This window comes from Equus quagga, chromosome 13 (assembly GCF_021613505.1).
Source record: "Equus quagga isolate Etosha38 chromosome 13, UCLA_HA_Equagga_1.0, whole genome shotgun sequence".
Lineage (NCBI taxonomy): Eukaryota > Metazoa > Chordata > Mammalia > Perissodactyla > Equidae > Equus > Equus quagga.
Genome location: NC_060279.1, coordinates 1,755,161 through 1,778,237, shown reverse-complemented (window position 1 = coordinate 1,778,237; position 23,077 = coordinate 1,755,161). Strand labels below are relative to the sequence as shown.

The window sequence follows — 23,077 nt, the reverse complement described above, 5'->3', positions numbered from 1 at the left end:
AGGCAGGGGCCAGTGGCTCTTTCTCTGTCCCCTGGGTGCTAGAGTTCAGGCTCCAGGCCTGGTTTCTGCCCTTGTCCCTGCTCTCCCACAAGCCACAGCTGGCAGCCTGGCCTTCCCCTGCTTTTGCCGGGAAAGAGGCTGCTGGAACCACAGCTCAGCACCAAGGCCAGCTGGGTGCGCCTCTGCAGAGCAGCAGCAGGAACCAGTCTGCCCAGTACAGCCCTTTCTCCCATCCTGTCTTCCCCACTGGCAGGCGGACTGTGTTGGGCTTCTCTGAGGCACCATGTGGGTAGGAAAGTCCAGTGTGACTCCACCCAGATTGGCTGTGTGACCTTGCACAGGGCACTGGAACCCTCTGGACCTTGCCCTCCTGTTTGTTCAGTTATAACCTGCACTTTAGGGTCTGTTCAGAGCAGCGTGCTCCGTGAGCTGTGGGGCCCGGCCCTGGCAGAGAGGCTGTTACTGTGATGGGCCCTGGACCCCGCAGTTTGAGCAGGAAGATTGTCTCAGGGTTCATTTTTCAATCATGGGCTTCCAGACAGAGATTCCTAACCTGGGCCTCAGGAGCGGGCTGCAGGGAGGCTGGCTCTGTTTCAGGATTTGGAGTAGGTGCATTTTTCTGGGAAGAAGATGCAGGGTTTTCATCAGACCCTCAAGGGAGTCCACAGTGAGAACCCTTCAGAGCTGCTGCCTGAGCCCGGGCTCCCTCTGTGGGGGTGTCATCTGCTAGGGACCCCCCCGGCAGGCGTAGGGGCCTCCAAATCCTTGGAGGCAGCAGTCACACAGGCCAGGGTGACCTGTGCATGCCCACTCAACATGGACATTGCTAAACAGCCACATGGGTCCAAAAGCGCCAGGGAGGTGTTCGCTGACCCGGAATTCAGCGCAGGTGGCAAGACAACAGAACTCATGGGATCTACAACATGCCAGAGCCCCCGGGCGATGCACACTCTATGCTGGCCTGACCTTGGCTGGAACGCCGAGCCCCGTTCTAGACACCATGGTACAAGAAGAACACAGACAAACGGAAATGTTTCCAGAGGATACAGGCCAAGCTGTCAGAAGATCTTGAAACCAGTATTAGGAGGGAGTGACTGAAAGAACTCAGGGTATTTGGCCCAGAGCAAAGAATTGTAGAGTAGATGGACATTGACAGTGGACATTAAATTCTTGAAGTGCTGTCTAGTGGATTCTATAGGGAGGCAGATAGTAACTAAGCAAAAGGAAATACTTTCTAACAGTCAGCTCTGTCCCACATGGATGGAATGGGACTCCACACTGCTCCACATATTTGGTCTTTCAGGAGGGAATAAATTGCAGGCAGGATCCAAGTTCTTATCCCAGAAGGAGATGAAAAAATGACAATGACCACTCCCCGGGACTCAGGGAGGTTAGTGGAGGAGAGAAGAGGCAGGACAGGGGAGAGCAGGCCACATCTAGGCCCCTGCGCCTCCGATGCTTCCACAGAGGAGTCTGCCCTGACCGCCCGGGTCTGCTGCCGTCAAATCCCTCCCTCCAGGGACCCTGCCTGATGTGGTGTTGCACAGAGTGGGGAGCAGGCTGGGTGAAGAGAGAGGAAGCTGGCTGCCGAGGAAGGTTGGTCTCCAGCCCCCTTGGAGGACAAGTCGGACTGTCCTGGGCTGGGCCAGAGGGGTGGGGATGAGAAGATGGCTCACTGGTGAGTCACCCGTGGCCATTGTCTGCTCCTGCTCCCTCTCAGGGAGGGCGACTGGGGGAGGCAAGGCCTCTGGCCTGCTCGGCCTGTGACGACAGGTTCCCCACTCCTGTCCTCAAGGTTCTGGGGCAGCTGGGGTTTGGCTCTCTGGCCCTCCTTGCCCACCACCCAGCAAGGAAGGGCTGGCAAGCGGGCATCGGATGCATGGGGGGGAGGGGGGCTCCTACCCGGTGCAGCCGGCAGAGGAAGCTGGCGGGCGTGCCCTCTCTCCAGTGATCACACCTGTGCCTGAGAGGCGCGTCCTGCCACCTCACCCTTGCTGAGCCTCCTTCCAAACCTGCTCTCACCGAGCAGACCTGTCACACCCCACCCCTCCTCAGGGCCCCAGGGAGCCTGGAGAGCAAGGGTACCCAGGGTCAGTGACTGGTCTGGTCTGAGGGGCAGGCTGGCTCCTGCCCCTGGTCAAGCCTGAGTCTGGGTCCCTGATGTCTCCTGGGGTTGGAGGTCACAGAAGGGCAGAACGACAGAGTGTCAGGGTTGCTGTACACACGGGGAAACTGAGGTCCGCGGAGAGCAGGCACATGCCTCAGGGTGCCCGAGCTGCAGTGGGAGGGATGTCCCCACGGCAGGGACGTCCCCGCGGCAGGGACTGCTGCCAGACCCAGCAGACCTCTGACTGGGCACAGAGAGGGTTAGGGTACCTGCCTGTCTGCGGCCGCCTCCCTCCTTCTTCGCTCCCCTGCGCCCCGGGCCAGGGCGTTCTGGAGCTCAGGGGTCAGCTCACAGAGGGCTTGCCCTGGGAGGCAGCAGGGCGGGCACTGGAGCCAGACAACGTGGCCCAGTTCCTGCCACCTCCTGCCGGCGGGACCCTGGGGGATGGGCAGGTCTCACTGAGCCTGGGTTTCCTCCTCTGCAAAGTGACAATAATCAGGATCTTGAAATGTGAAATGTTTTACATCTATCACCTCATTTAACTCCCGGCAAGACGTCAGGTAGGTGTCATTGTCTCCCTCCTTTAGATGAGAACGCTGAGACCTAGGGACCTAGAGAGGCAGGGCAGGCATACAGTCGGTCTGTCCGTCTCTCCTCGGGCGGGCGCTGGGAGACCCCGCTGAGACCCCCTGGGGCCCCACCCGGGTCCCACATGGTGCTGTGCAGCGGAGCAGGGCTGGGTGAAGAGAGAGGAGGGTAGGCTTCTCGGCAGAGGTCCTAGGAGGGTGCAAGGCCGAGGGCTGAGGTGCTTCTTGGAGCGCAGGGACCCCCCTGAGGACTCCCAGCTGCGCCTGGGTGCTGGGTGAGTGGAAGAGGGGAGACTGGTGGTCTTGTGGGGATGGGAGGGCGGTGCAAGGGAGATTCCGCCCTCACAGCAGCCCCTCGGTGTCCACGGTATCCATGAGCCGCTGGGGCTGAGGGACACTCAGACTTGGGACAAACTCCTTCCTGCCAAGCCTCTGACAGCACTTCCTCTGGGGAGGGCTCCTGAGGGACCATGCTGACTCTCTAGGCCCCTATATTGTTTGCATTTTTTCCAAGGACCGTGCAGCATGTGAATTTCCTTCTAAAGGAAGAATAGAGACTGGAAGGACATATGTCAAATGCTAATAGTGGGGGAGACCACCTGTGAGTGGAGTTTCCTTGTTACATTTCTACAAGTGTCAGTGACACTCAGAAAGCTGTTTTTTAGATGCGCTCACGCGCATGAGGCGTCTGGAGCAGCCTGTCCAAACGGAACCTTCCGCCAGGATGGACTCGAGCTCCCGCCCCGCTGTCCAGTACAGCAGACACTAGCCACGTGTGGCTGCTGAGCACTTGAGATGTGGCTCCTGCAGCCAAGGAGATGAATTTTTTATTTTATTTCATATTGACTAATTTAAATTTAATTTTAACTGGCCCTGGCTTTCGAGGTCCGAGAAGACAGACTGTGAATGATGCTGCTGAGTTCTTCCTGTGAGCCTCCCAGCCTTCCTGGTGGGCGCCTTCTCTCCATCTTCTCCCTCCTCCCTAGCTTCAGAGCTTCCTCTCCTTGGTGTGGCCCCTCCGCCCCCCATCACCACCACCCCACCTTCCTCCTTGGCCATACACAGAACATGGGGTTCCCCAGCCAAACCCTTGGGGGTCGTGTCCTGGTGGGACGTCTCCTGCAGTGGGAGCCCAGGCTCGGTGCCACCTCACTGTGGTGACCCTGGGCAAGGCATCGCCCCTGTCTGGGCCTCAGTTTCCTCATCTGTATCATGGGAGAATTGGCCAGAGATTCCACAAGGGCCCTGCAGGCCCTCACCTGGCTGCGCTGGTCGGTGTCCTGCGCAGCGCTGGGAAGAGAGACTTGAGCAAGGTGACAAAGGGGCAGTCTGGCTGGAAGGCTTACGAGGCTCTGGGAGAGTGATAACTGTGTGAGGACGGCTGTGTCTCCAGTGAAGAGAACTTAGCTAACCCAGACACTTAGCCGCTCTTCCTTAGATGGGAGCGCCAGTTAAGCAATGACCAGCTGTTTGTCATTGGCCTATTTTTATCTCTGTCTTTTCAGGAGATTTCAAGATGTTCAAAGAGAAAGAGTTTATCTAGCTCACCTCAGCATCCCCCATCTCTTACACAAAGACCCCCTAGCTGTTCCCCTCTGGCGATGGCGCTAAGTTTCGTGGCTTAAAGGACCCAGCCTCGGGGAGGAAAAAAATAGAAAATCAATGGAATTTGTAGAAGTTTTGTCTTCCTTTTCTGCCTCTTTGAAAGTGTTTTTTCCTCAACCCCTGCAAATACTAACTTGTGTTTCTCTGGAAGAGTAGAGAAAGTGTTCAATGGGATAAATTAATTCATACTAAGGTGTGAATGGCTCAGGGTTTTACCTCTCCCAGGGCACCTGCATTTGCTCATGGAGAAGCAACACTTAGCCTGGCTGTGGTGTCAGCCTTCAGTTATGGGAAGTGGTGTTGTCCGCAAACCCGGGTTTGTCCGAGGTCTGCTGTTCACCAGGTGTGCCCCTGAATAAGTTTCCCTCATCTTCCAAGACTCAGTTTGCTTGTCTGTAAGATGGAGTGCGACGACGCCTCTCTGGCCACTGTCTAGGGTCGTGACGAAGATAAAGTGAGTCAGTGCACACAAAAGGCATTGTTAGCTCTAAAGTCCTGGGAGAAAAAGGGAGTGATATTGTCCTGAGTTTGGGCCTGGGTGGGGCCTTCCCACGCCCTCATATCACGCAGGAGTCAGCGGAAGCCGCCTCCTTTTCATCCCATGGCCACCAAGCAGAGAGGAGCACCCTGGGATCTCTGCCATCTTCAGCCCCCCGGGGAGGCGGAGGGAGACCGGGAGCCCTGTGGAGCCAGCTCAGCCCTCTCGTCGCCTCTAGGTGAGGCAATTGCTGGCCGACACTTGGGCCTCCGGCCTGGGCGTCCAGCAGCAGAGACCCCTCCGGTGGTGGGAGTATGGACCGCAGACCTCCCCTTGCTCCCCTGGCTCCTCTGCCAGCATGTGTTCCTACCCACAGACCTCAGCCCAGCCAGGCCTCCTCTCCACCACACTGGGAGCCTGCCTTCGGGTTAGATCCGTGCAGAGACGCCTTCTTGGATCTTCGCAGAGACTCACTAGCCACATCAGCCTCTCCATCCGAAGTTCTCCATTTATGTGGAGATGAGGACACTGCAGACCAGAGAGGTTACATGACCTGCTCAGTGTTACACAGCACATTTGAGCATTAGCCCCCAAGTCCCCAGAATTCCAAATCATCCCAGCTCTTCCTGAGGGGACTGCTTTTCCTTTCTCTCCAAAACTCCCCTCACCTTCCCTTTTGCTCCAAGCACAAACAACCCTTCAAGTCCTCGAGTCCCAGAAGTCTCGGAGTGGGGGTTTCCTTCCGTCTCTGGAAGATGCCCTCGTTTCCCTCGTTCTCAGTGGAAAGGACTTAGCAGCCCCTTCCCCAGGTACCCTGTGCTCTGGGAGTGGGCTGGGCGGGACTGATGCCTGAAGCAGCCGCATACCCCCTCACGCCACGCCACGGAGCGATGCCTTCTATTCCTCCTGGAACCCAGGGCCTGACCCAAACCACCCTGCCATAGCACCCTCTTCCTTCCTGCCTCTCGCTCATCTTCCAGTGCTCCCAGAAACCTCCCCAAACTCCCCAGCTGAATGAAGCTCTCCCTCCCTGGGCCTCCCAGCCCGGCCCCCGCCGCAGAGTTGATCTCTGTCTGCCTCTGTCTCAGAGGCGCGTGCGTGTTCCTGTGTGTCCCCACTGGTCTGTGAGCTCCATGAGGGCGTGGACCATGTCTTGCTTTTCTTTGTGTCCCCAGTGCCTGGCACAGAGCAGGTGCTCCAAACTGTCTTTCTTGAATTTAATTGAACCTGAGGCTGGTGTTTTGGCAGCTACACACCTGGACCCCAGGCTGCTAAACTATGACGAGAGCTCAAGGGCAGCAGAGGAAATGGAGAGCCCGCCTCAGCCCCTTCCTGCTCAGCAGCACGTGGCTACCTCTCAGGTCCTCCCATCCTCAGCCTGGCCTGGCCCCGCCTGGCTGAGAAGATGGGGAGGAGGAACCAGTCAGAGACAGAACAGGTCTGTGTGGGTGACTGCTCTCCTGCATGGGTTCATTTAAGGCCCAGTTTCGTGGGAAATCTTCTCCTCAATCCACCCCAACTCTGGGTGCTTGGGGCTGACCTCAACCATGAGGTCACCCAGCACAAGGGGACCCAGCTCCTGCACAAGTGGGCGGTTTCCTACCCAGAGCTGGGGACCGAGGATAGTGCTGAGAGAACTCGGCATCCTGTGGGAGATCAGGGAACAGAGCCCCCAGACCAGCCAGAGAGAGACCCAGCTCTTCCTACAGCGTCTGCTTTCGGCTGGTCCCCTGTGAGCTGCAGTTGCCACGGGAACAACCCAAGTCCCCAAGTCGGGCAACACGAGAAGCTTCAGGCCGGGAGGCTGGGGACAGTGAGCCCAGCACCAGAGCTGCTGGGGTCTCCTCTGGGGGCTTTCCAAAGCACAGCCAACTTGGTGGGTGCTGCCCAAGGCGGCCTGTCCAGCACCGCGGGCCCAGAGTACCTCATCTGGACAGTAGACCGTGGGAGGGTGGGGGAACCACAGGCAGGGACTGGCTGCTGAGGAGGGCGGGTTCTCCCGGGAGGACCGAGCGTGGGAGGCAATGCTGCCATCACCAACCAGGACTGCCCTTCTGGCTGGTCGGTGACTCAGGTCCTGCTGGCAGGTGTGGATGTGCTGAGGCAAGTCTCTCTCTCTCCTCCCGCCCCACCGCCATCCCAGCACCCCTGGTGGTGGCCGAGCTTCCTCTGCGGTCTCCATCTGGAGGTCGGCTACCACGTTTTGGGACAAGGAGTCACTGCTGGCCACTTCTCAAGCCCTCCCCAGCCCTGCCCTGAGCAGGTCAGAGCCCTCCCAGGTGGCCTGGATGGCCCAGCAGCATCCTGACAGGTGTCTCCTAGGGACAAGTCACCCACATTTGACATCTCCTCTAAGCCTCAGGAATGCCCTGCCGTTTGGGGAGCACAGGCATCATTACCACATTTCAGATGAGGAAACTGAGGCCCACGACCTCACAGCCAGCGTGGCCGAATCTCAAATCAAACCCTGGCCCATGGTCTGGAGGAGGGAGGGCCCCACACTCTGATATACTCGCAGGACCAGGGAGGAGGCAGCTGGCCAGGGCCAGGCTCACTTCATCCAGTCCTCTCTCAAGCTGGAGCCTGACGCCTTGGGACTGGGCCACTTTGCCTGTGAGACTTAGGGCAAAGGCCTCTGGAATAAGCAGGCTCTCAGCTCCCGGGGGAGGGGAACTGTGAGGATCAGGACTCCATCGTCACCTTCAGCCTTGAACATTTCTGCTGGGCCTGCCTTGGCCTTCTCTGAGCAGTGCCTCTGCACTTGAACGTCCCCGAGTTCGGGAATGAGGAGCAGTAATAACTGCCTTGGGTTAGTCCCTTATTATGCTCTAGGCACTATACTAAACTCTTGACGTGCGGAATGTCGTCGCTCCTGCACACCAAACCTGTGAGCCCGATGTCATTTGCAGAGTTATTGATGAGGACACTGGTCTGAGAGCAGCTGGAACCTTGTCTAAGGTGAGTGGCAGCACTGGGATGTGAGCTCAGGCCTGCTGGCTCCGAAGTCGGTGCTCTTAATACTGGGACCTAGACTTCATTAAGGACCCTGCCACAGACGGGAAATGAAGGCTGCCCTGAGTGTGCCTCCAGGTGCCCAACACAGCTCCCATTCTCTCCTGCCCTGTGGCCCCAGGGCTGTCCTCCCCCGTCCCTCCCTCTCTACCCCAGAATCTCCAGGAGTAACCTGGAGTGGTGGCGTTTAAGTACTTCCCTTTGCCACGCTGTCTGCAGGCTGTGTGTTTGCCAAGGCTGCATCTGCTGCAACTCCCGTTTCCACGAGGCTGGCAGGGAGTGCCAGCTCTGCACGGGCACAGTCAACATGCCTGCTCCAGGCCAGCCCCATACCCACCAAGCACTGCTGGCATGGTATCACATGAGCCCAGGCAGAGGTGAACTCTCGGCTGCCCCGCCTGGGCCGGCCTGGCTGAGCCCTCTGAACCCCCAGGTGTGGGGCGGGGACCTGTGAGACAGATGCTCTGGGAAGGAGCCTGCCTGTTAGTCCTGCAGTCTGAAGGAGGATGGGCCCCGCGAGGGGGCCACACTGGGAACCCCTGGTGGGAGAGGGAGGCAGGTCTGGAGTGGGGACAATTCATGCCCGTTTTACAGAAGGGAGAGAGGATCAGACACAAAAGGGGAAGTGGGGAAGCATAAGAAGAAAACCGGACTCCGGTGGGGGCGGGGCTTTGTGGATGGCCCCCGTCACGATGAGGCAAATGCAGCCACAGCTGGGTTGTTGTTCGGTCCTTTTTGCAGATGACTCTGCCGCTGGGGCTGATGTTCCGCCTCTTCTCAGACGGTTCGCTTTACAGCCTCGGGATCAGCTGAGAGTGCCTCCCTCCCCCTTCCCCCCGCCCTTTCAGTGTGGACTGTGGCTGTGGACTGGGGCTGGCAGTGACATTTAAAAGCCAATGCAGGGAAGGCACCTGACCCTGGGGAGGAATGTGGGAAATGTCTACAGCCTGGAGCAGCCACCCCCCACCTGGGGCCCAGGAATGTGGGCTCCCAGCCCGACAGCCCGCGGCCCCCAAGGGGAGTGTGTGCATGTGGTTGGGAGAGAAGGAGGGTGCGGGGCCCAGGAGTGACGCTGCTGAAAGGCCTCGTAAGGTCACCTGGTCAAACTCCTACATGGTTATACAGGGTAAAGATGAACTGCCAATGCCGCCCTCCTTGTGGTGGGCCACATAGCAACCTCTCTGATCCAGTTAGGGCATGGTCTCTGACTCCTGGAGCCCCCTCACGCCCTAGGCCACGGATACAGCTCCAACTTTTGACTCCTCGGACCTCCAGAACCACAGTGTCAGAGTCCTTTGCAATTAACCATTACCACATCCCATCCCAAACTACAGATGTGGACATAGAGTGCAAGAGAAGAGATGGGAGTTGGCCACCAGGGCACTAATTACAGGCCAAGACTCTGGGGGAGGTGCTTTTCCCACACCCCTCCTGCTTCCATGATGCTGGAAGCCAGCATCTCCTCCTTCTCCCATTAGGAAACTCAGGTGTCCACCCCACAAGCTTCCCACATGGTTCGTGTGGGAATCCAGAGCCTTCTGTGCCCTTTACTGCCAGGGGTGGGAGCTACAGCCACAGAGCAGACCCTGAGGGCCTGGCCTCTATGCTCAAGGCCATGCGCCAGCTCCTGGAGAGCAGAGGATCTGTGCTTTGGCTGGACAGCACTGACAAGGCCAGGCGAACTCCAACAGATGCCCCTCTTTGGGACCGAACCTGGAGAAAGGGTGGCGTAAGGACTCTGCTGCCCTCTTGTGGCCACACCTGGGCAAGACTGCTGTCGTTCAGTTCTCCCACTGTTTGTCTTCTCCAAGCTGTGTAATCCACTCCCAATCGCCCTCCTCCTGGAAAGCTCAGGAGGGCTGGCTGGGTGGGCGTCGTCTCACCTCCCATCACCTAGGACAGAGCTTTGGCTGCACAAAGTGGGACTGGGGAGGGTGGATGATGCCTCGTTCAATGCTGGATCCTGGAAGGAGGCCAACAGGTGAGGCCAGTCTGTATTACCAGAATGACTGGGCGTGGGGAAACGCTTGGTGGTTTCCATGGAGACAGCCTAATCAACCGGCACTCGACAGAATATAAAATTGAGAGGATATTTATTTCTCAGGAAGGTCCGCAACAGCTGGCAGGCACTGCCCTCCCCCTGCTCTGGGGGATTCTTCTCTCCTTTTCTGAGAAGACCCCTCTCTTCTTGGAAGTGCCCATGGGAGGCGGGGATGTGAACAGAAGCCATACACAACACTCCAGAGCCATAAAAAGAATAAAGCAACAAACAGCCTCCTCCACACAAACACACACACACAAAATAAATAGACATATAAAAGAGAGGCTTTGCCCGCCCATCTTGGTCGAAGGGCCGCTCTGGGAGAGCAGGGCTGGGTGGCTTTGCCCCACTTCTCCCAGCCAGAGGCTAAATGGCGTGGAAGCGCCCGACAGCCAAGAATAAGCCCTGGCTTCAGAGAGAGGAGGGGGCGGGACCCTCCCTGGAGCTCAGCTGGGATAAGGTACAAAGGAACAAATAAATAAATAAATAGAACCCACTGCTCCCAGAGGCCTAAGGGCTTAGGCTGAGGCTGGGGCCCCTGGGGCCTGTTTCCCTGAAAAGAGCAGATCCAGTGACACGCAGAAAGAACAAGAGGGAAAACACGAGTCCAAAGCCCCAGCCGCTGGTCTCCAGAGCCTGCACCCTTCAGATCTCAGAAGGGCCCAGGCCAGAACGCCTCAAGCCAGCTCTGGAGGAAGGAGGGGTGGGCCGAGCTGCAATCTGGTCCAGCAGTACCTGAAGGCTGGGGAGCCCCTCCCTTCTCTTCCCTGCGCTCCATGGCCAGCAGAGCCCCCCTCACTCTCCTGCCTCCTTCCCGTGGCCACCTCTGGCAAGGGCTCTTTCCAAGGAAAGCTAAGGCGCGGCCCCTCTCCTGCTTCTGTTCTCATTGGCCTTCTGCCCCGCGGCATCGAGTCAGCTGGGAGAAGTCCCTGTGAGACCGTGAATAATCAAAGCAGTCCATCTTGGTGTCCTCCTCTGTTCCATTTTGCCACAGACATCCCCATCGCCTCTGGCCAGGACCACACACGAGGCTCCCTTCAGGCCAACAGGGAGAAGGCATCAGACAGAAGCAAGAACAGACAGGGGGCAGGAGCTGCTGGAATGGACACTGTGAGCAGGAGGCCAAACCGGACACACGAAGAAGTCCAAGGGAGTCGCGTCCCGGAGCCCTCCGGGAGACACGTGGCCAGCCGGGGCTGCGGAGAGCACAGGGCAGAGACAGGCTGGCCACTCAGCTGGGCAGCAGCACGTGCTCCAGGAGGTAGGTGAGGGAGTCCCAGTGCTTCCAGAGGAGGAGGAGGACAAGGACCAGGAGGGCGGTGCTGGTGATGCGAAGGCGTGTCTTCATGAGGGGCGTGATGAAGTTGGCGATGGTGGACACGAACACCAGCAGCACGGCCATGAGCGCCAGGATCACGTTGATGAACTTGCCCAGCAGCGCCCGCGCGTTGGCGTTCTCTACGCCCTCCAGCTGTACCACCTGCTGCTGCTGCTGCTGCAGCTCCAGCTTGGTGACCCGGGTCAGGCAGGACTCCACGGCCTCCTGCAGGGGCAGAGGGGTGGGTAAGACCCCCAGGCTGACTCCACTGCCCCTCAGAGAGAGCGACAACGCACAGCTTGCCCCCTCCAAAGGCTGGGCAGGGTACAGGCTGGTCAGGTGCCGCTGGAGTCAGAGTCCTTTAGTTAGGACTCTTTGGGGAGGATGGTAGGAAACGGGAGTCTTGATTCATGTGGGAAGGGGAGGAGCGGGCTCAGTCCCAGCTTCCTCTTGAGGCAGTCTAGAGCCTGGAAGTTCCGATTAGTCACTGGCAAGGCCGCCACCCAAGGGCTGGGGGCACGCACGGCTCTGGCCAGAGGGCGTGTTTGCACAGCGCACAGTCTGCCCCAGTCTTATCGCCCTCACGCTTGTGCCCATCTGCCCCGCCCACAGAACAGCCTGTGTCCCTCACCCCCACTTGGTGAACCCTCACCCTCCGGCTGCTGCCAGCTCTGCCGGCAGGTGGGCCCCGGCTCAGCCCTGGTCGTACCTGGATGTCCCGGGCCCTCTCGTAGGACTGGTACGCCACCTTCTCCTCCATGCTGGCCAGCTCCTGCTTCAGGTTGCTCATCTCGTTCTGGTGCAGCTCAGTCAGGTCATTGAGCTGCTCCTCCAGCCGCTCGTACCTGGCAGGAGGAGAAGGTGGGACCGGTCCTGGCTCCCCGAGCCGCCTCTCCCTCCCAGAGCCAACTTCATGCACTCTCAGCAGTGACTCAACCACCCCACGTGTTCAGCCCTGTTCCAATTTTCACGGCAATACTGAAAGCTACTATTTCCACAGCACTTCTCATGGGCAGGCACTGTGCTCAGCACTTGACGCTCATTATCTCACAGGACCCTCACCACAGCCCCATGAGATAAGGAGGTGTGTCATCCCCATTTTACAGATGAGACTGAGTCTAGAGACATTCAGGAACTTGCCTAAGATCACACAGCTCATGACCGAGGGGTCAGGGGTTGACTGACTTCAACCTGGGCCTTGAGCCCTGGGCTAAGATGCTTCCCTGGGTACCAGGGACACAGGGTTATGGAGACACAATCCCTGTTCTGAAGGCACAAAATATCAAGATAACTATTATGTTGCCAGAGTTAGTTTTCAGGCAGAGATCCGCCTCAATTTTCCAAACTTTCTTCATATATATAAAGAAGAAAAAGAAAAAGTGCTAACTAAGGAAAAAAATCCCCAAGAATCCCAGGGAGCAGGTGCCAAAGGCCACGCAAGAGCCCAGAGCAGAAGAGCACAGCAGGCAGAGAGGGAGGACCAGAGATCCAGCTCTACTCCAGAGCAGAAGAGCAGAGCGGGCAGAGGGGGAGGACCAGAGACTCCAGCTCCATCCCAGAGCAGAAGATCAGAGCGGGCAGAGGGGGAGGACCAGAGACTCCAGCTCCACCCCAGGCTGACTCTAGAGCTTTGAATGGATGTTCAAACTGACCATGCAGCTAGTTACATACTTGGACTTTACAGGTTTGGACTCATTTAATCTTCACAAATGCTATGAGTAGGGATTCCTGTTATTTGTGCTTCACAGATAAGGAAACAGGTCAACGAGCATTAAGTACTTGGTTCAAGGTAAATAGTGAATAGTGGTGCTGGGATTTGAACCCAGAGTCAGTGCCTTAACCAGAGTCTGCAGATGAGAGGCCATGCCGCTGGTCCCCACCCCAGTTTCCCCTTCTGGATTCTGACCACATAACCATCAAGCAGGGATGCTCAAAGCTCCTGAGACAGGCAGGGCCTTCCTTCCATTGGTCCCACAGTCCTCTCTCCCAGATGCTCTGAGCAGTCTGGAGGGAGGCTTCTCAGGGCCTCACCGGCCCCTTCCCGCAGCCGGGACCCTTCCCCATGCTCCTCCACCTGCCTCCACACCGAGTCTACGACCTGGTGGCAGCGCGGGAGGCGGCACCCACCTGTAGCGCTCCTCCTGCAGGCACTGGGTCATGTAGGCGTAGTCCCTCTGCAGCTGAGCCTTCACGTCCTCCAGCGAGTCCTCCAGGTGGGACTGGCCCTCCTTGATCTCCCGCAGCTCTTCCAGCAGAGCGTCCAGGTTGCCAGAGGCCCCATACAGCGTGTTCGACTTGGGGCTCCCCAGCGCCCCGGCAGGCCCCGCCCCAGAGTTGCTGCCCGCCCCGGCCGAGCTGGCGCTGGCGCTGGAGCACTCGTCATCGCTGCCATACTTGGGGCTGGACACGAGCGTGGCGCTGCCGCTCAGCGCCCGGGCCGCCTCCTCGGGGGGCCCATCCTCCAGGGGGTCCTTCAGGTGGGCAATGTTGTCGGCGCTGCCAAACTTGTTGCGGATGAGGCTGGCGAACTCCCGGGGTTTGGACACCACGGCGGTGTGGGTGGCCTGCGAGAGGCCTGAGAGGCTGCCCTTGACGCCCTCCACCACGCCGCCCCCAAAGCCACTGATGCCCGCGCGCATGTTGGCGCCCACATCCTTCAGCCCCTGCTGCATGTCCCGCAGCACGTCCTTGGGCTGCCGCGAGGGCCCGTTCTGCTCGATCTCCTTCAGGCGCCGGCGGTAGTGCTCCAGCTTCTTGTGCAGCTGGGCGATGGTCTGGGCGGACTTCTGGTTCTTCTTCTCGAACACCTGCTTGATGCGCGACACCTGCTGCCTGTCGGCATTGTTGGCCAGCTTCAGGTACTCCGCCACGTTGTCATCCCGCGCCTCCTGCTCGATCTTGATCTGCTCCGTGATCTTCAGGATCTTCTGGTGCAGGTGGTCGATGGCGGCCTTGGTCCGCTGGGGGTCCGGGGCCCCGTCCGGCACATCCAGGCTGATGGGGCCATCAGTGTCACCATGGCTGGGGCCACCAGGGAGGCTCAGGGCCACAAGGTCTCCCTTGTCGACCTGGGGAAGAACGCAAGCAGAGGAAGCTGGGTAAAGCATGAACATGGGAGCGGACACAGCAGGATTCTCTCCTGTGTCCCTGGACACTCTGACTTGGTCTCTCTGCCTGGAAAACGGATGCAGGCTGGCTAGGGAACTTCAGGAAAAGTGTCCGAAAGCATGACAAGTGTCCCTTAGAGCTGCACTGGTAGAGGACTCTCACATCTGCTATCCACCCCATCCCACCACACCCCTAAAACACAGCCTAGGCAGATCTGCTCTCAGCAGAGCTACATGGTTGACTTCTCAGGGATGAGACAGGGTCCCTCTGGACACTGCCTCCCCATAAGGCTCCTGTCTTGCAAGGCCTCTCCCTCAGAGCTGACTGAAGCCTACGCTTCGGCCCCGCGCAGCCGCAGGAAGCCCTGCCTTCCCACCCTGGCTTCCCTAGCACAATTCAGCAGGTCACCCACCCCCGCTCACACTCTCCCAGCCCCTCCGTTACCTTCCAGCTCTCTGGAGTCATCAGCAACCTCTTCCGCCTCATGATGGTGGGAGCACCCAGCCCTGCCCAGTCTCCCAGAACCAAGAGGAGCACACTGCCCCCCGCCCTGCTGGCCAGGTCCCCCAGGACTCAGTTCCAGAAGTGACCCACAGGCCAGGAGAAGCAGGGACCAGTCTGGGGGCTTGAGGGTACGAGCCGCCCAGCTTGGAAGGGGGTGAATGCACAGGAAGGAGAGGACAGCCCCTTCCTCGCTGGCAGGCGGGCAGGCTGGCTTCCCGAGCACATGAGGGTGGCACAAAGGAAAGAGAAGAGAGACTGAGAAAGGATGGGGGGAGGGAGAGAAAGGAAGGAAAGGTCACAGAAAGATAGGAAAGATGGGAAATGCAGGGCAGATGAAAGCAGGCGGGCCAGGAGCCCCGCTCTGCCAGGGCCGGTCCCCCCAGCCTGCGGGAGGATCTCTGTCCACAGCTGAGTCCCAAGTGTCTTATCGTCATGCAACAACGGAAGCAGCAGGAAATGGCTCAACCCCACATATTTTTACACACAGCACACCCCAGTGCGGCCGGGCCAGACCACTCACTCTCTATATGTATGGGCAGTGGTGGTGGGGGGGGGGGGGGGTGAGGTGTATGTGGGGGAAAGGGTTAAAAACAAAGGCGGTGGCCCAGTCACATGCAGCGGAACCAGAAATGGCCCATGCCAATTACAGGCAGAAGTCACCGGGCTTGATTTCTGCCAAGGTGCAAAGTTACTAGAAAACATTATTCAAGGCAACAGCCCTGCCAAACTCAGGAGCCAGTGGAGGGAGGCTCCTCTGTGGGCTTCCTCTGGGGTCTTTCCAGGTCACGGCTCCCCGGGGATGCTGGGGAAGCCGGGGACGCCGCCAATCCCTTCCTCATCACTCTTGAAATCAGGACTTTCCTCTAACATTTGCTTTGCGTCTCCCCTCTGTCCCCTAGTCCTCCCGTCAGGCGCTCATCCCTTCAGGACCCTGCTCCCCTGAATTCCTGACCTCGCGTACCCCAGAAGCCCAGCCACAGTCTCCCTTAAATGATCTGTCTCAAGGTCTAGTTGTCACATCAGTCTGACTTAAAACCCCGTCCTGCGGTTCAACGCCATCCTGGGCTGTTGCCTGCAGCGACGGCAAACAGCCTCTCTCAACTTTCCTGACCGGGAGGCCCCCTGAAAAACGAGGACAGTCATATCTGCCCTCAGGTCTTCAGTGAAGGTCCCACAAGCCAAGTCCAGCAGGCACTGAGCTCAGCGCAGGGCGTTCGGAAGGCGCTCACACAAGCTGTCGGGGCCTAGGCAGCACAGGTCTTTTTCGAAGGGGAAGAAAATGAAGTTTATTTAAGAGATTATACCAACAAATTTACTCAATATTGATACTACAATATAGATATTGAACCACACAAAATTAAGTTCTGTGTGCAACACGTGGCTTTTAATATTAAAGAGCTCGACCCTCTTCTAAGGCCACTATCCTTTCCAAAGAGGCTCAACTCTCCTTCCTTCTCTTCCACTCTCTTCGTGGGGGGAAGCAGGTCCAGAAAAGGACTTTCGGGTCTGGCTGCATCACTGCTGGATGCTCAGCGCTGGGTGGTTTGCATCTTCACAATGAGGACAGCATCTGCCCAGCGACTCAGAGGCCTGCGGGAGGAGCTAATGAGACACGGATGTGAAAAGCGCTGTGAAAAGCATTTTTAAAAAGTGCTTCAGGACGATGAGGGGCTGTAGAACAGCAAATTCCCGGCCCATCATGGCTCTGCCCTGGCCGCCTAGAGTCTTTCCGCCCGCGATTTGGCAGCTGTCTAGCTACAAATGGAAAAGCAGAGTGGAAGCTGGCTGTGAGATTCCCCACGAATGAGAGGAGAACAGATGCCCCGGGAACACCAGCTGGGGCTGATGGTGAGCTGGAGTGGCCCCATAGGGGTCCTGGCACCCTCGCCTGCTCCTCTTCTCTGCCCTGGGCTCAGACTCGAGCCCGGGGTCCTGCAGCAGGACACCGGCTCCCTCCTGCCCCTCCACTGAGGTTGACCACACGGGATCCTGCCGGTCATCCCCAGTCGCAGACAACCCACTTTGTTCTCCTCCCCGCAGAGGAGGGCGGGGAGTTCTCCACGCCTTCCCTCTCCAGACAAACACCCCATGGCAGCATTGCCCCTCAGGACTTGGGAGGGGACAGGGGACCGAGGGAAAGAGAGCCAAGGAGGTGGCAGGCAGACAGGCAGAGGTGTGAAGAGGGCTGATGCTCAACAAGGGAAGGAAGACTAGAACATTAGAGGAGAAAGCTTTACGAGGGACGGGACAGGCAGAGCACGAGGAGGGAGCGATTTGCCAAAAGAGAAAACCGTAGCACTGAGACAGGGTACAGGCCAGCCAGGACAACAGGAAGGACACCGACTGTGGTCAGATGCCGATTCAGAACCCTGGCCCTGTCACTCACCAGCTGTGTGCTCTTGGATTCGTCATTAACTTTTCCGGAACTCAGCTTTCTCATCTAGAAAAGGGGTGCAATTCTACCTACCTCAAAGAGTTGGAGGAGGATGAAACGAGACGCCGTGAGTGAAGCCAACAATGTCAGTACAGTCTCAGAGCATACAGCAGGGGCTCAAAACAAATAAAAATACTTAACCCCCAAGAGGGACCACACCCACTAGGAGGGATCTAATTTTAAAAAGGAAAATAGCAAGTGTTGGCGAGGATGTGGAGAAATTAGAACCCTCAAACCTTGCTGGTGGGCATGTAAAATGGAGCAGCTGCTGTGGAAAACAGCTTGGGGGTTCCTCAAAAAGTTACACACAAAATTACCGTGTGACCCAGCAGTTCCACTCCTAGGTATATATACTCAAGAGAACTGAAAATGGGGATTCAAACAAATCCTTGTCCGCAGTTGTTCACAGCAGCGCTAGTCACAATAGCCAAAGGGTGGACACAACTCAAATGCCCACTGATCAGTGAATGGGTATACAAAATCGGTATATCCATGCAATGGCATATTATTCGGCCATAAAAGGAACGAAGTACCAATATATATAGGACATTACACTAAGTGAAAGAAACCAGACACAAAGGTCACATGCTGAATGATTCCATTTATAAGAAATGTCCAGAATGGTTAAATCCATAGAGACAGAAGGCAGATTAATGGTTGCCAGGGACTGGGGAAGGGAGAAATGGGGAGTGACTGCTTAATGGGTACGGATTTCCTGTGGGGGTGATGAAACGTCCTGGAGCTAGACAGAGGTGATGGTTGCACAACCTGGTATGGACGGCCAGGGTCCTCCAACCTGCTGGCCTGGGCTGCGGCTCCAGCCAACATCCTGTTACCGAGTGGGTCTGCAGGAGGGTGTCTGTGTCCTCCATCTCAGTCTCATTTTCAACAGAGCAGAAGCTCTTCCTAACTCCTCCCAACCCTTGTCCTGGGGCTGGACGACTGAAAAGGACAATACACATCACTCAACTCCTGGTTACTAGCGGGCAGCCAGAGCACGGCAGCGAGTGGGCCACACATGCACACTGCTCCTCTCCCGAAAGTGTCACAGAGCCCCACGTGGCCCAGGCCACCCAGCCCTCTGTCCATGCCCAGCCGCCAGCACCATGGCTCCTCACCCCACAGATGTCTGGCCTCAGGATTAGCCTCCATGCACAGGCTGGGCAATTCTGAGAAGAGGCCTGTGGAGAGCGGCCAGGCTTCTTCCACAATTAGGGAGGCCGTGTGGTGCTCTCTGCTTAGGGTGCCCACCATCCAGGCCAAGGCCACAGACCTGGCTCTACAAGAGGCTGAGGTCCAGGAAGTGCTGATGAATGTTCTGGAAAAGCCAGAGCTGGGATGTTGTCTGAAGGGTCCGGGCCCACCTCTCCCTAGCCCTCGCCCTACTCCGGTGCTCACATACCTGGCAGCACCCCGCACACGGCCTCATAGCGTCACAGACTCTCCTCCCTGCCCCCTTTCAGCAGCTCTAAGCGAAGCTGGATTAGGCGCTCTGCCAGATTACAGAAGCTCCCAGCCCGGCTCCCGTGGCCTCCCACCTCCTCCGGGCCTGAGCTCACACCCTCGTGTTAATCTAGCCCCGGACACGTGATAACAAGTCCTCCTCTCACACACTAGCCCAGCAGCCTGGACGCCGAGGCTGGGGGCACACAGCAGACTGCGGGGTCAGGCTCACGGGAAGCCTGTGGGGAGGGAAGGGTACTGGTGATGTGAAACGTGAATTGTGGTTCTACTTCCTCAGCAACAGTACAAATACATCAATCATTCTTCAAGACGGACCATATCAACAGTGACCACCTGGAAGGAGCATGTGCTCCACACTTGTGCCTCCACCTTCCCAAGAGGCTGCAGAGGGCTCCCAGCCTGAGTCCCCAGCCTCGGGCATGAGCAGCCCTTCCCAGATTTACAAAGTGCTCCTGTTAGGGTCCCCAGAGCAGGCTGACACAGAGGATGGGGCCGTCCCATCTTAACCATCTGCTTACAGGTTGGAAAGCCAACACTAAGGTCCTCTTAGACATACACACCAAAAAAAAGGAAGAAAAAGAGCTTTGGGGCTCCTACACTTCCCTTCAGGAGAGTAGGGCAGCCCCGTCACCCTGGGATCCCCCGGGCGGGGAACAATGGAGTCAGGTGTCAGCCCTGCCTTGTTGGTGGGTCGAGCTCCATGCAGCATGCTGCCCTGGGCAGGGCCTGGGCTGCCAGTGGCCAGGAGCCCAGCAGGTGAGCATGACAGGGGCTGTCAGGCCCAGGTGACTCAGCAGAGATGGTTCCATCTGCTGACTTCTGGCCCTATGACTCTGATTTGAGCATCCCTCTCGGGATGGAGAACCCTGAGATTCCCTTTTTCTCCTACTTCCCAGAGGGAAAAGGAGGTATGGAGAGGAACATTCATGGCTAGCTAAAGTCCTTCAGTCCAAAAAGGCAGTTTGACCTTATGGGGAAGCTGGGAGGGAGGGAACCTGACGTCTCCCACACCAATCTGATGTTCTAGCCAGAGCTGGGAAAATTATCCCAACCTTCGGTCCTGGAGTCAGGGGCAGCCGCCATTCTCCCAAAGCAGCAAGCACAGCCTGCTGGGCTGTTGTCTCCTTCTCTTCCTGGAGGGGACACATGGGAATATGGTTGCTCAGCCCCAGCTCTGGATGCACCAGCACAACTGACCCAGCACTCCAGGTGGGGAAAGGCCTGGGGGCGGGGAACGGGGGAGGCGCAGCCCACCCAGCGGTTCCTCTGGTGCCTGGGTGCCTAAGCGGCTTTTCTCCAGAGGGCAGGGAGGTGAATGCTTCCGGGTACACGTGGAGCAGCATGTGCATTCACCTGGGTCTGTTCAGGGGGTGGTGCAGGTGAAAAACCCCTGCAGCAAGGCCCCAGCCATCAACCAGGGGATCCGAGGGGCAGGCGCCCAAGGGACCTGCTCTCCCTGTAGTGCCCCTTTCCTGGTGGCAGGGCACACCATCCACGGCTCTACAAGGAATCTCATGCTGCTGCAAGGGACTTCAGGTGCAGGGGACAAACAGACGGGTAGACGCACCCCCTTCATGTTTGCACGTAGCACCTAAGATCTCAAGGCGGGGCAGAGGCTGCCCTCGGCCTCCTCCCACCCGACCCTAAGGGCTACTCCCCCTTCCTAGCACAGCCCCTCTCCTCTCAGCTGGCCCTGGCTTCCGGTCCTTTCTGTTAGGTCCCCCCCCTTGGTTCTGGTCAAAACCACACCCTCCCCGCAGTCACCTCATCCCCTGCCCTGCTGAGAACAATGCCTTCTTGTTCACACACATGTCCTGTACTCTCCTCTGCCTCCTCACACTGAGAGACCCCTGGGTGGGCCCCTGGAGCTGCCCTCCCACCTTGGGGCCTCTTCCCACCTTGGGGCCTCCCCTGTCTCCATCCTCTAAATTCTCCAAAAGCCCCATGTGCCCAACACTTTGCTCCTTCTGGACTCTTCTACTGTCCACCCGGGCTCAGGGCTCACTGGCTCCTCTCCCCCGTCACTGTTTCTCTGTGGACAGAAGCGACCACAACCAGGAGCACCCTTCCACTTAATTCCATATCAGCTCCTCTGGCCACAGGTGGAGGAATACATGGCCACTGGTTTCTGGAGGCATCCATGCCAGGGTTCACCTGTCCTCCTGGCACAAGTCCCCCTCACTCGACCCCAGGGTCCTCCCAGCACCGGTCAGCCTAAGGCTGGAGGTGTGGTGCTTACCTCCTCCACCCTTCTCCATCCACAGAGCTCTCTGTAATGGAGAGGAGAGGAGGCCACACCCCGAGAGACCAGAGGATAGCACAACCGGCCTGACAAACTGCAGAAATGGCTTTCTCCCACCCCACAGGCCCACTCCTGTCCCTGTCCCGTGAGCTTTTCTCCTTCTACCTCACCTGTGTGGGCAGTGTCTCCCAAAGCCGTGCTGGCGAAGGGGTGCCAGGGGCTCTGAGGCTCCAGCTTTCTGAGGGCTGTGCCAGGCCCCCGGGGTCACAGTCCCTGGGCAGCAGTGAGCTTGCCAAGGGGAGCCGGGGTCTGCGAGCAGGTGTGCCTGAGCTCCCAGGCTCGGCAGCCGCCATCTCCGGTCTGAAGCCTGGCCCAGGGATTAGGGACGGATTGCTCTGGGAGATTTTCCCCTCCCCTGGGCTCATGGGCTGCTCCTTCTGGGAGGGGAAAGGGAAGACACGGAGCGGGCAGACCACAGTCTGATGAGGTGCCCCCCCAACCCTGCCCTGCCTGTCCCCAAGTCTAGCTGTTGCCACCGTGGGTTCAGTGTGCATGAAGACACCCAGGTGTGACAGGGAGCAACTCCAGCCCGGGGCGGGGGGTGAGGGGGCACACGGGGACATGTGTGCCTGCATCGTTCACTCACCCAGATGGGTGCTCTGCCCCACCACACATGCCCAGGATGCCTCCCCCTCACAAACAGAAGCACAGTCCATCCACAACCTTCCTCAGCCTCAGAATGGAAGTGGGCCTCCTAGCCAGCCTCAGGATGGAGAGGAGCCCAAGCCAAAAGGGCCGGAGCCTGGCGGGAGTCCTTGCTGCTCACGGCACAGGCAGCTTGCCCGAGTCCTCTCCTCTCTCCCTGCTGCCCTGCCCGCTGGCTAAGGCACCATCACTTCCAAGGCAGCCTCCCTACTCCAGTTCCCGCCAGGAGGAATCAGACCGCAGCCAGCCTCACCCGGGGAATTCCTCTGCTCCGAGATCCTCTCCTAGAAATCCGCTCTCTGCTCTGGACACCACTGCAGCTACCTCTCCGCTAGCCTCTGCTTCCCATTTCCCGCTCTCCTCCCCCCAGGCCTGAGCAGGCAAAACACCCAGGACCAAACGTGGATGGCAAACTCACAGCGGTCTCCTCCTCCTTGGGCTTCATCTTGACGGTCCCAGCAGGAAATCCTGTGAGTGGCCAGCAGAGGGGGCCAGAAGTCCACAGTTGAGGAGATCAAGCTGTGAGGAGGGTGGTGGGGTGCCCAGCAGCGTTCAGGAGTCTACTAGGTCTCTCTAAGGGCAGCTTCCCACGGCAGAATCACCAAAGACGACACAGATCCTGTACCCACTTGAGCCTGGAGAGGGACTGAGGGCTTAAATACTGAGGGTCAACATGAATCATGCTGATGGGGCGGTCCCAAGTTCAAGGAGGTGCGAGGAGATAAGAAGAGGCCAGCGCTATCTCTGGGGCCTGACACCGGCCTGTAGCGAAAACACCAGGAGCCGAAGTCCCACACCTGGGGCTCTGGCTCCGAAAACCTTACAAACATTTGTGGTGGCCAATGACTCGGGGTTTGGAGCCCAGCCAAAGCGCATTACACAGGTCCCAGTTTCTGGGGCAGCTCTGACGTGCAGTCAGAGACATGTGGGGTCAGGGAAGGCTTCGGCAGCTCCATACGTCTGCAAATGATCTCCCCCTACAGTCCTCAGTTCTGACTTGATGTTTTGGTACCGCTCTTCTTGTGTAATGGTTCTGTGCACACAGGCCTCAGGTCTTACTGCCCCCGGGGAAGTAGGGCTCAGATCTTAAAGGCATTCAGCCGCTTCCCTGCACCTAGCATGAGCCTGACCCTCCCTCAACATTCCTGTCTGTAAAATGACCCAACGACCATCTCACTGAGCTGCAACAAAAGACGGTCCAGCTACTGCAGTTCTGTCCCAGGCAGCAATGGAGACAGCTTGGTCTTCTCACACTCAAGACACCCCTCCCCTGCCCCTCATTTCTAGGCTCCACCAAGCCAAGATTTGCAACCTTTCCTTACCAGCTAAAAAGGAGGAGAAGGGAAAGGAGAAGGCAGTGGCAGCAGGAGTCTAGAGGGAGGGGGCTGGGTAAGCTGAGCCCTGGGTTTCTCTCTGCATGAGGGATCTCTCCCCAGGCTGCCTGGGATCATGAAGGCTCAGAAGTACCAGAA

General features: G+C 58.1%; 1 protein-coding gene across 6 annotated transcripts in view; it reads right to left on the bottom strand.

Annotated features, from left to right (window-relative positions):
* Nucleotides 1-9,865: 9,865 nt before the first annotated feature.
* Nucleotides 9,866-23,077, bottom strand: part of TMCC2 (transmembrane and coiled-coil domain family 2) — a 35,531-nt gene continuing 22,319 nt past the window's right edge. For all 6 annotated transcript variants that reach the window (XM_046683653.1, XM_046683655.1, XM_046683651.1 and 3 more), the window contains exons 4-6: nucleotides 13,276-14,216; nucleotides 11,858-11,993; nucleotides 9,866-11,373 (exon numbers count right to left, since the gene is read on the bottom strand). In XM_046683653.1, coding sequence (XP_046539609.1) covers nucleotides 11,062-11,373; nucleotides 11,858-11,993; nucleotides 13,276-14,216 — 1,389 coding nt within the window. In that variant the 3' untranslated portion in view covers nucleotides 9,866-11,061. The remainder of the gene's footprint in view (nucleotides 11,374-11,857; nucleotides 11,994-13,275; nucleotides 14,217-23,077) is intronic.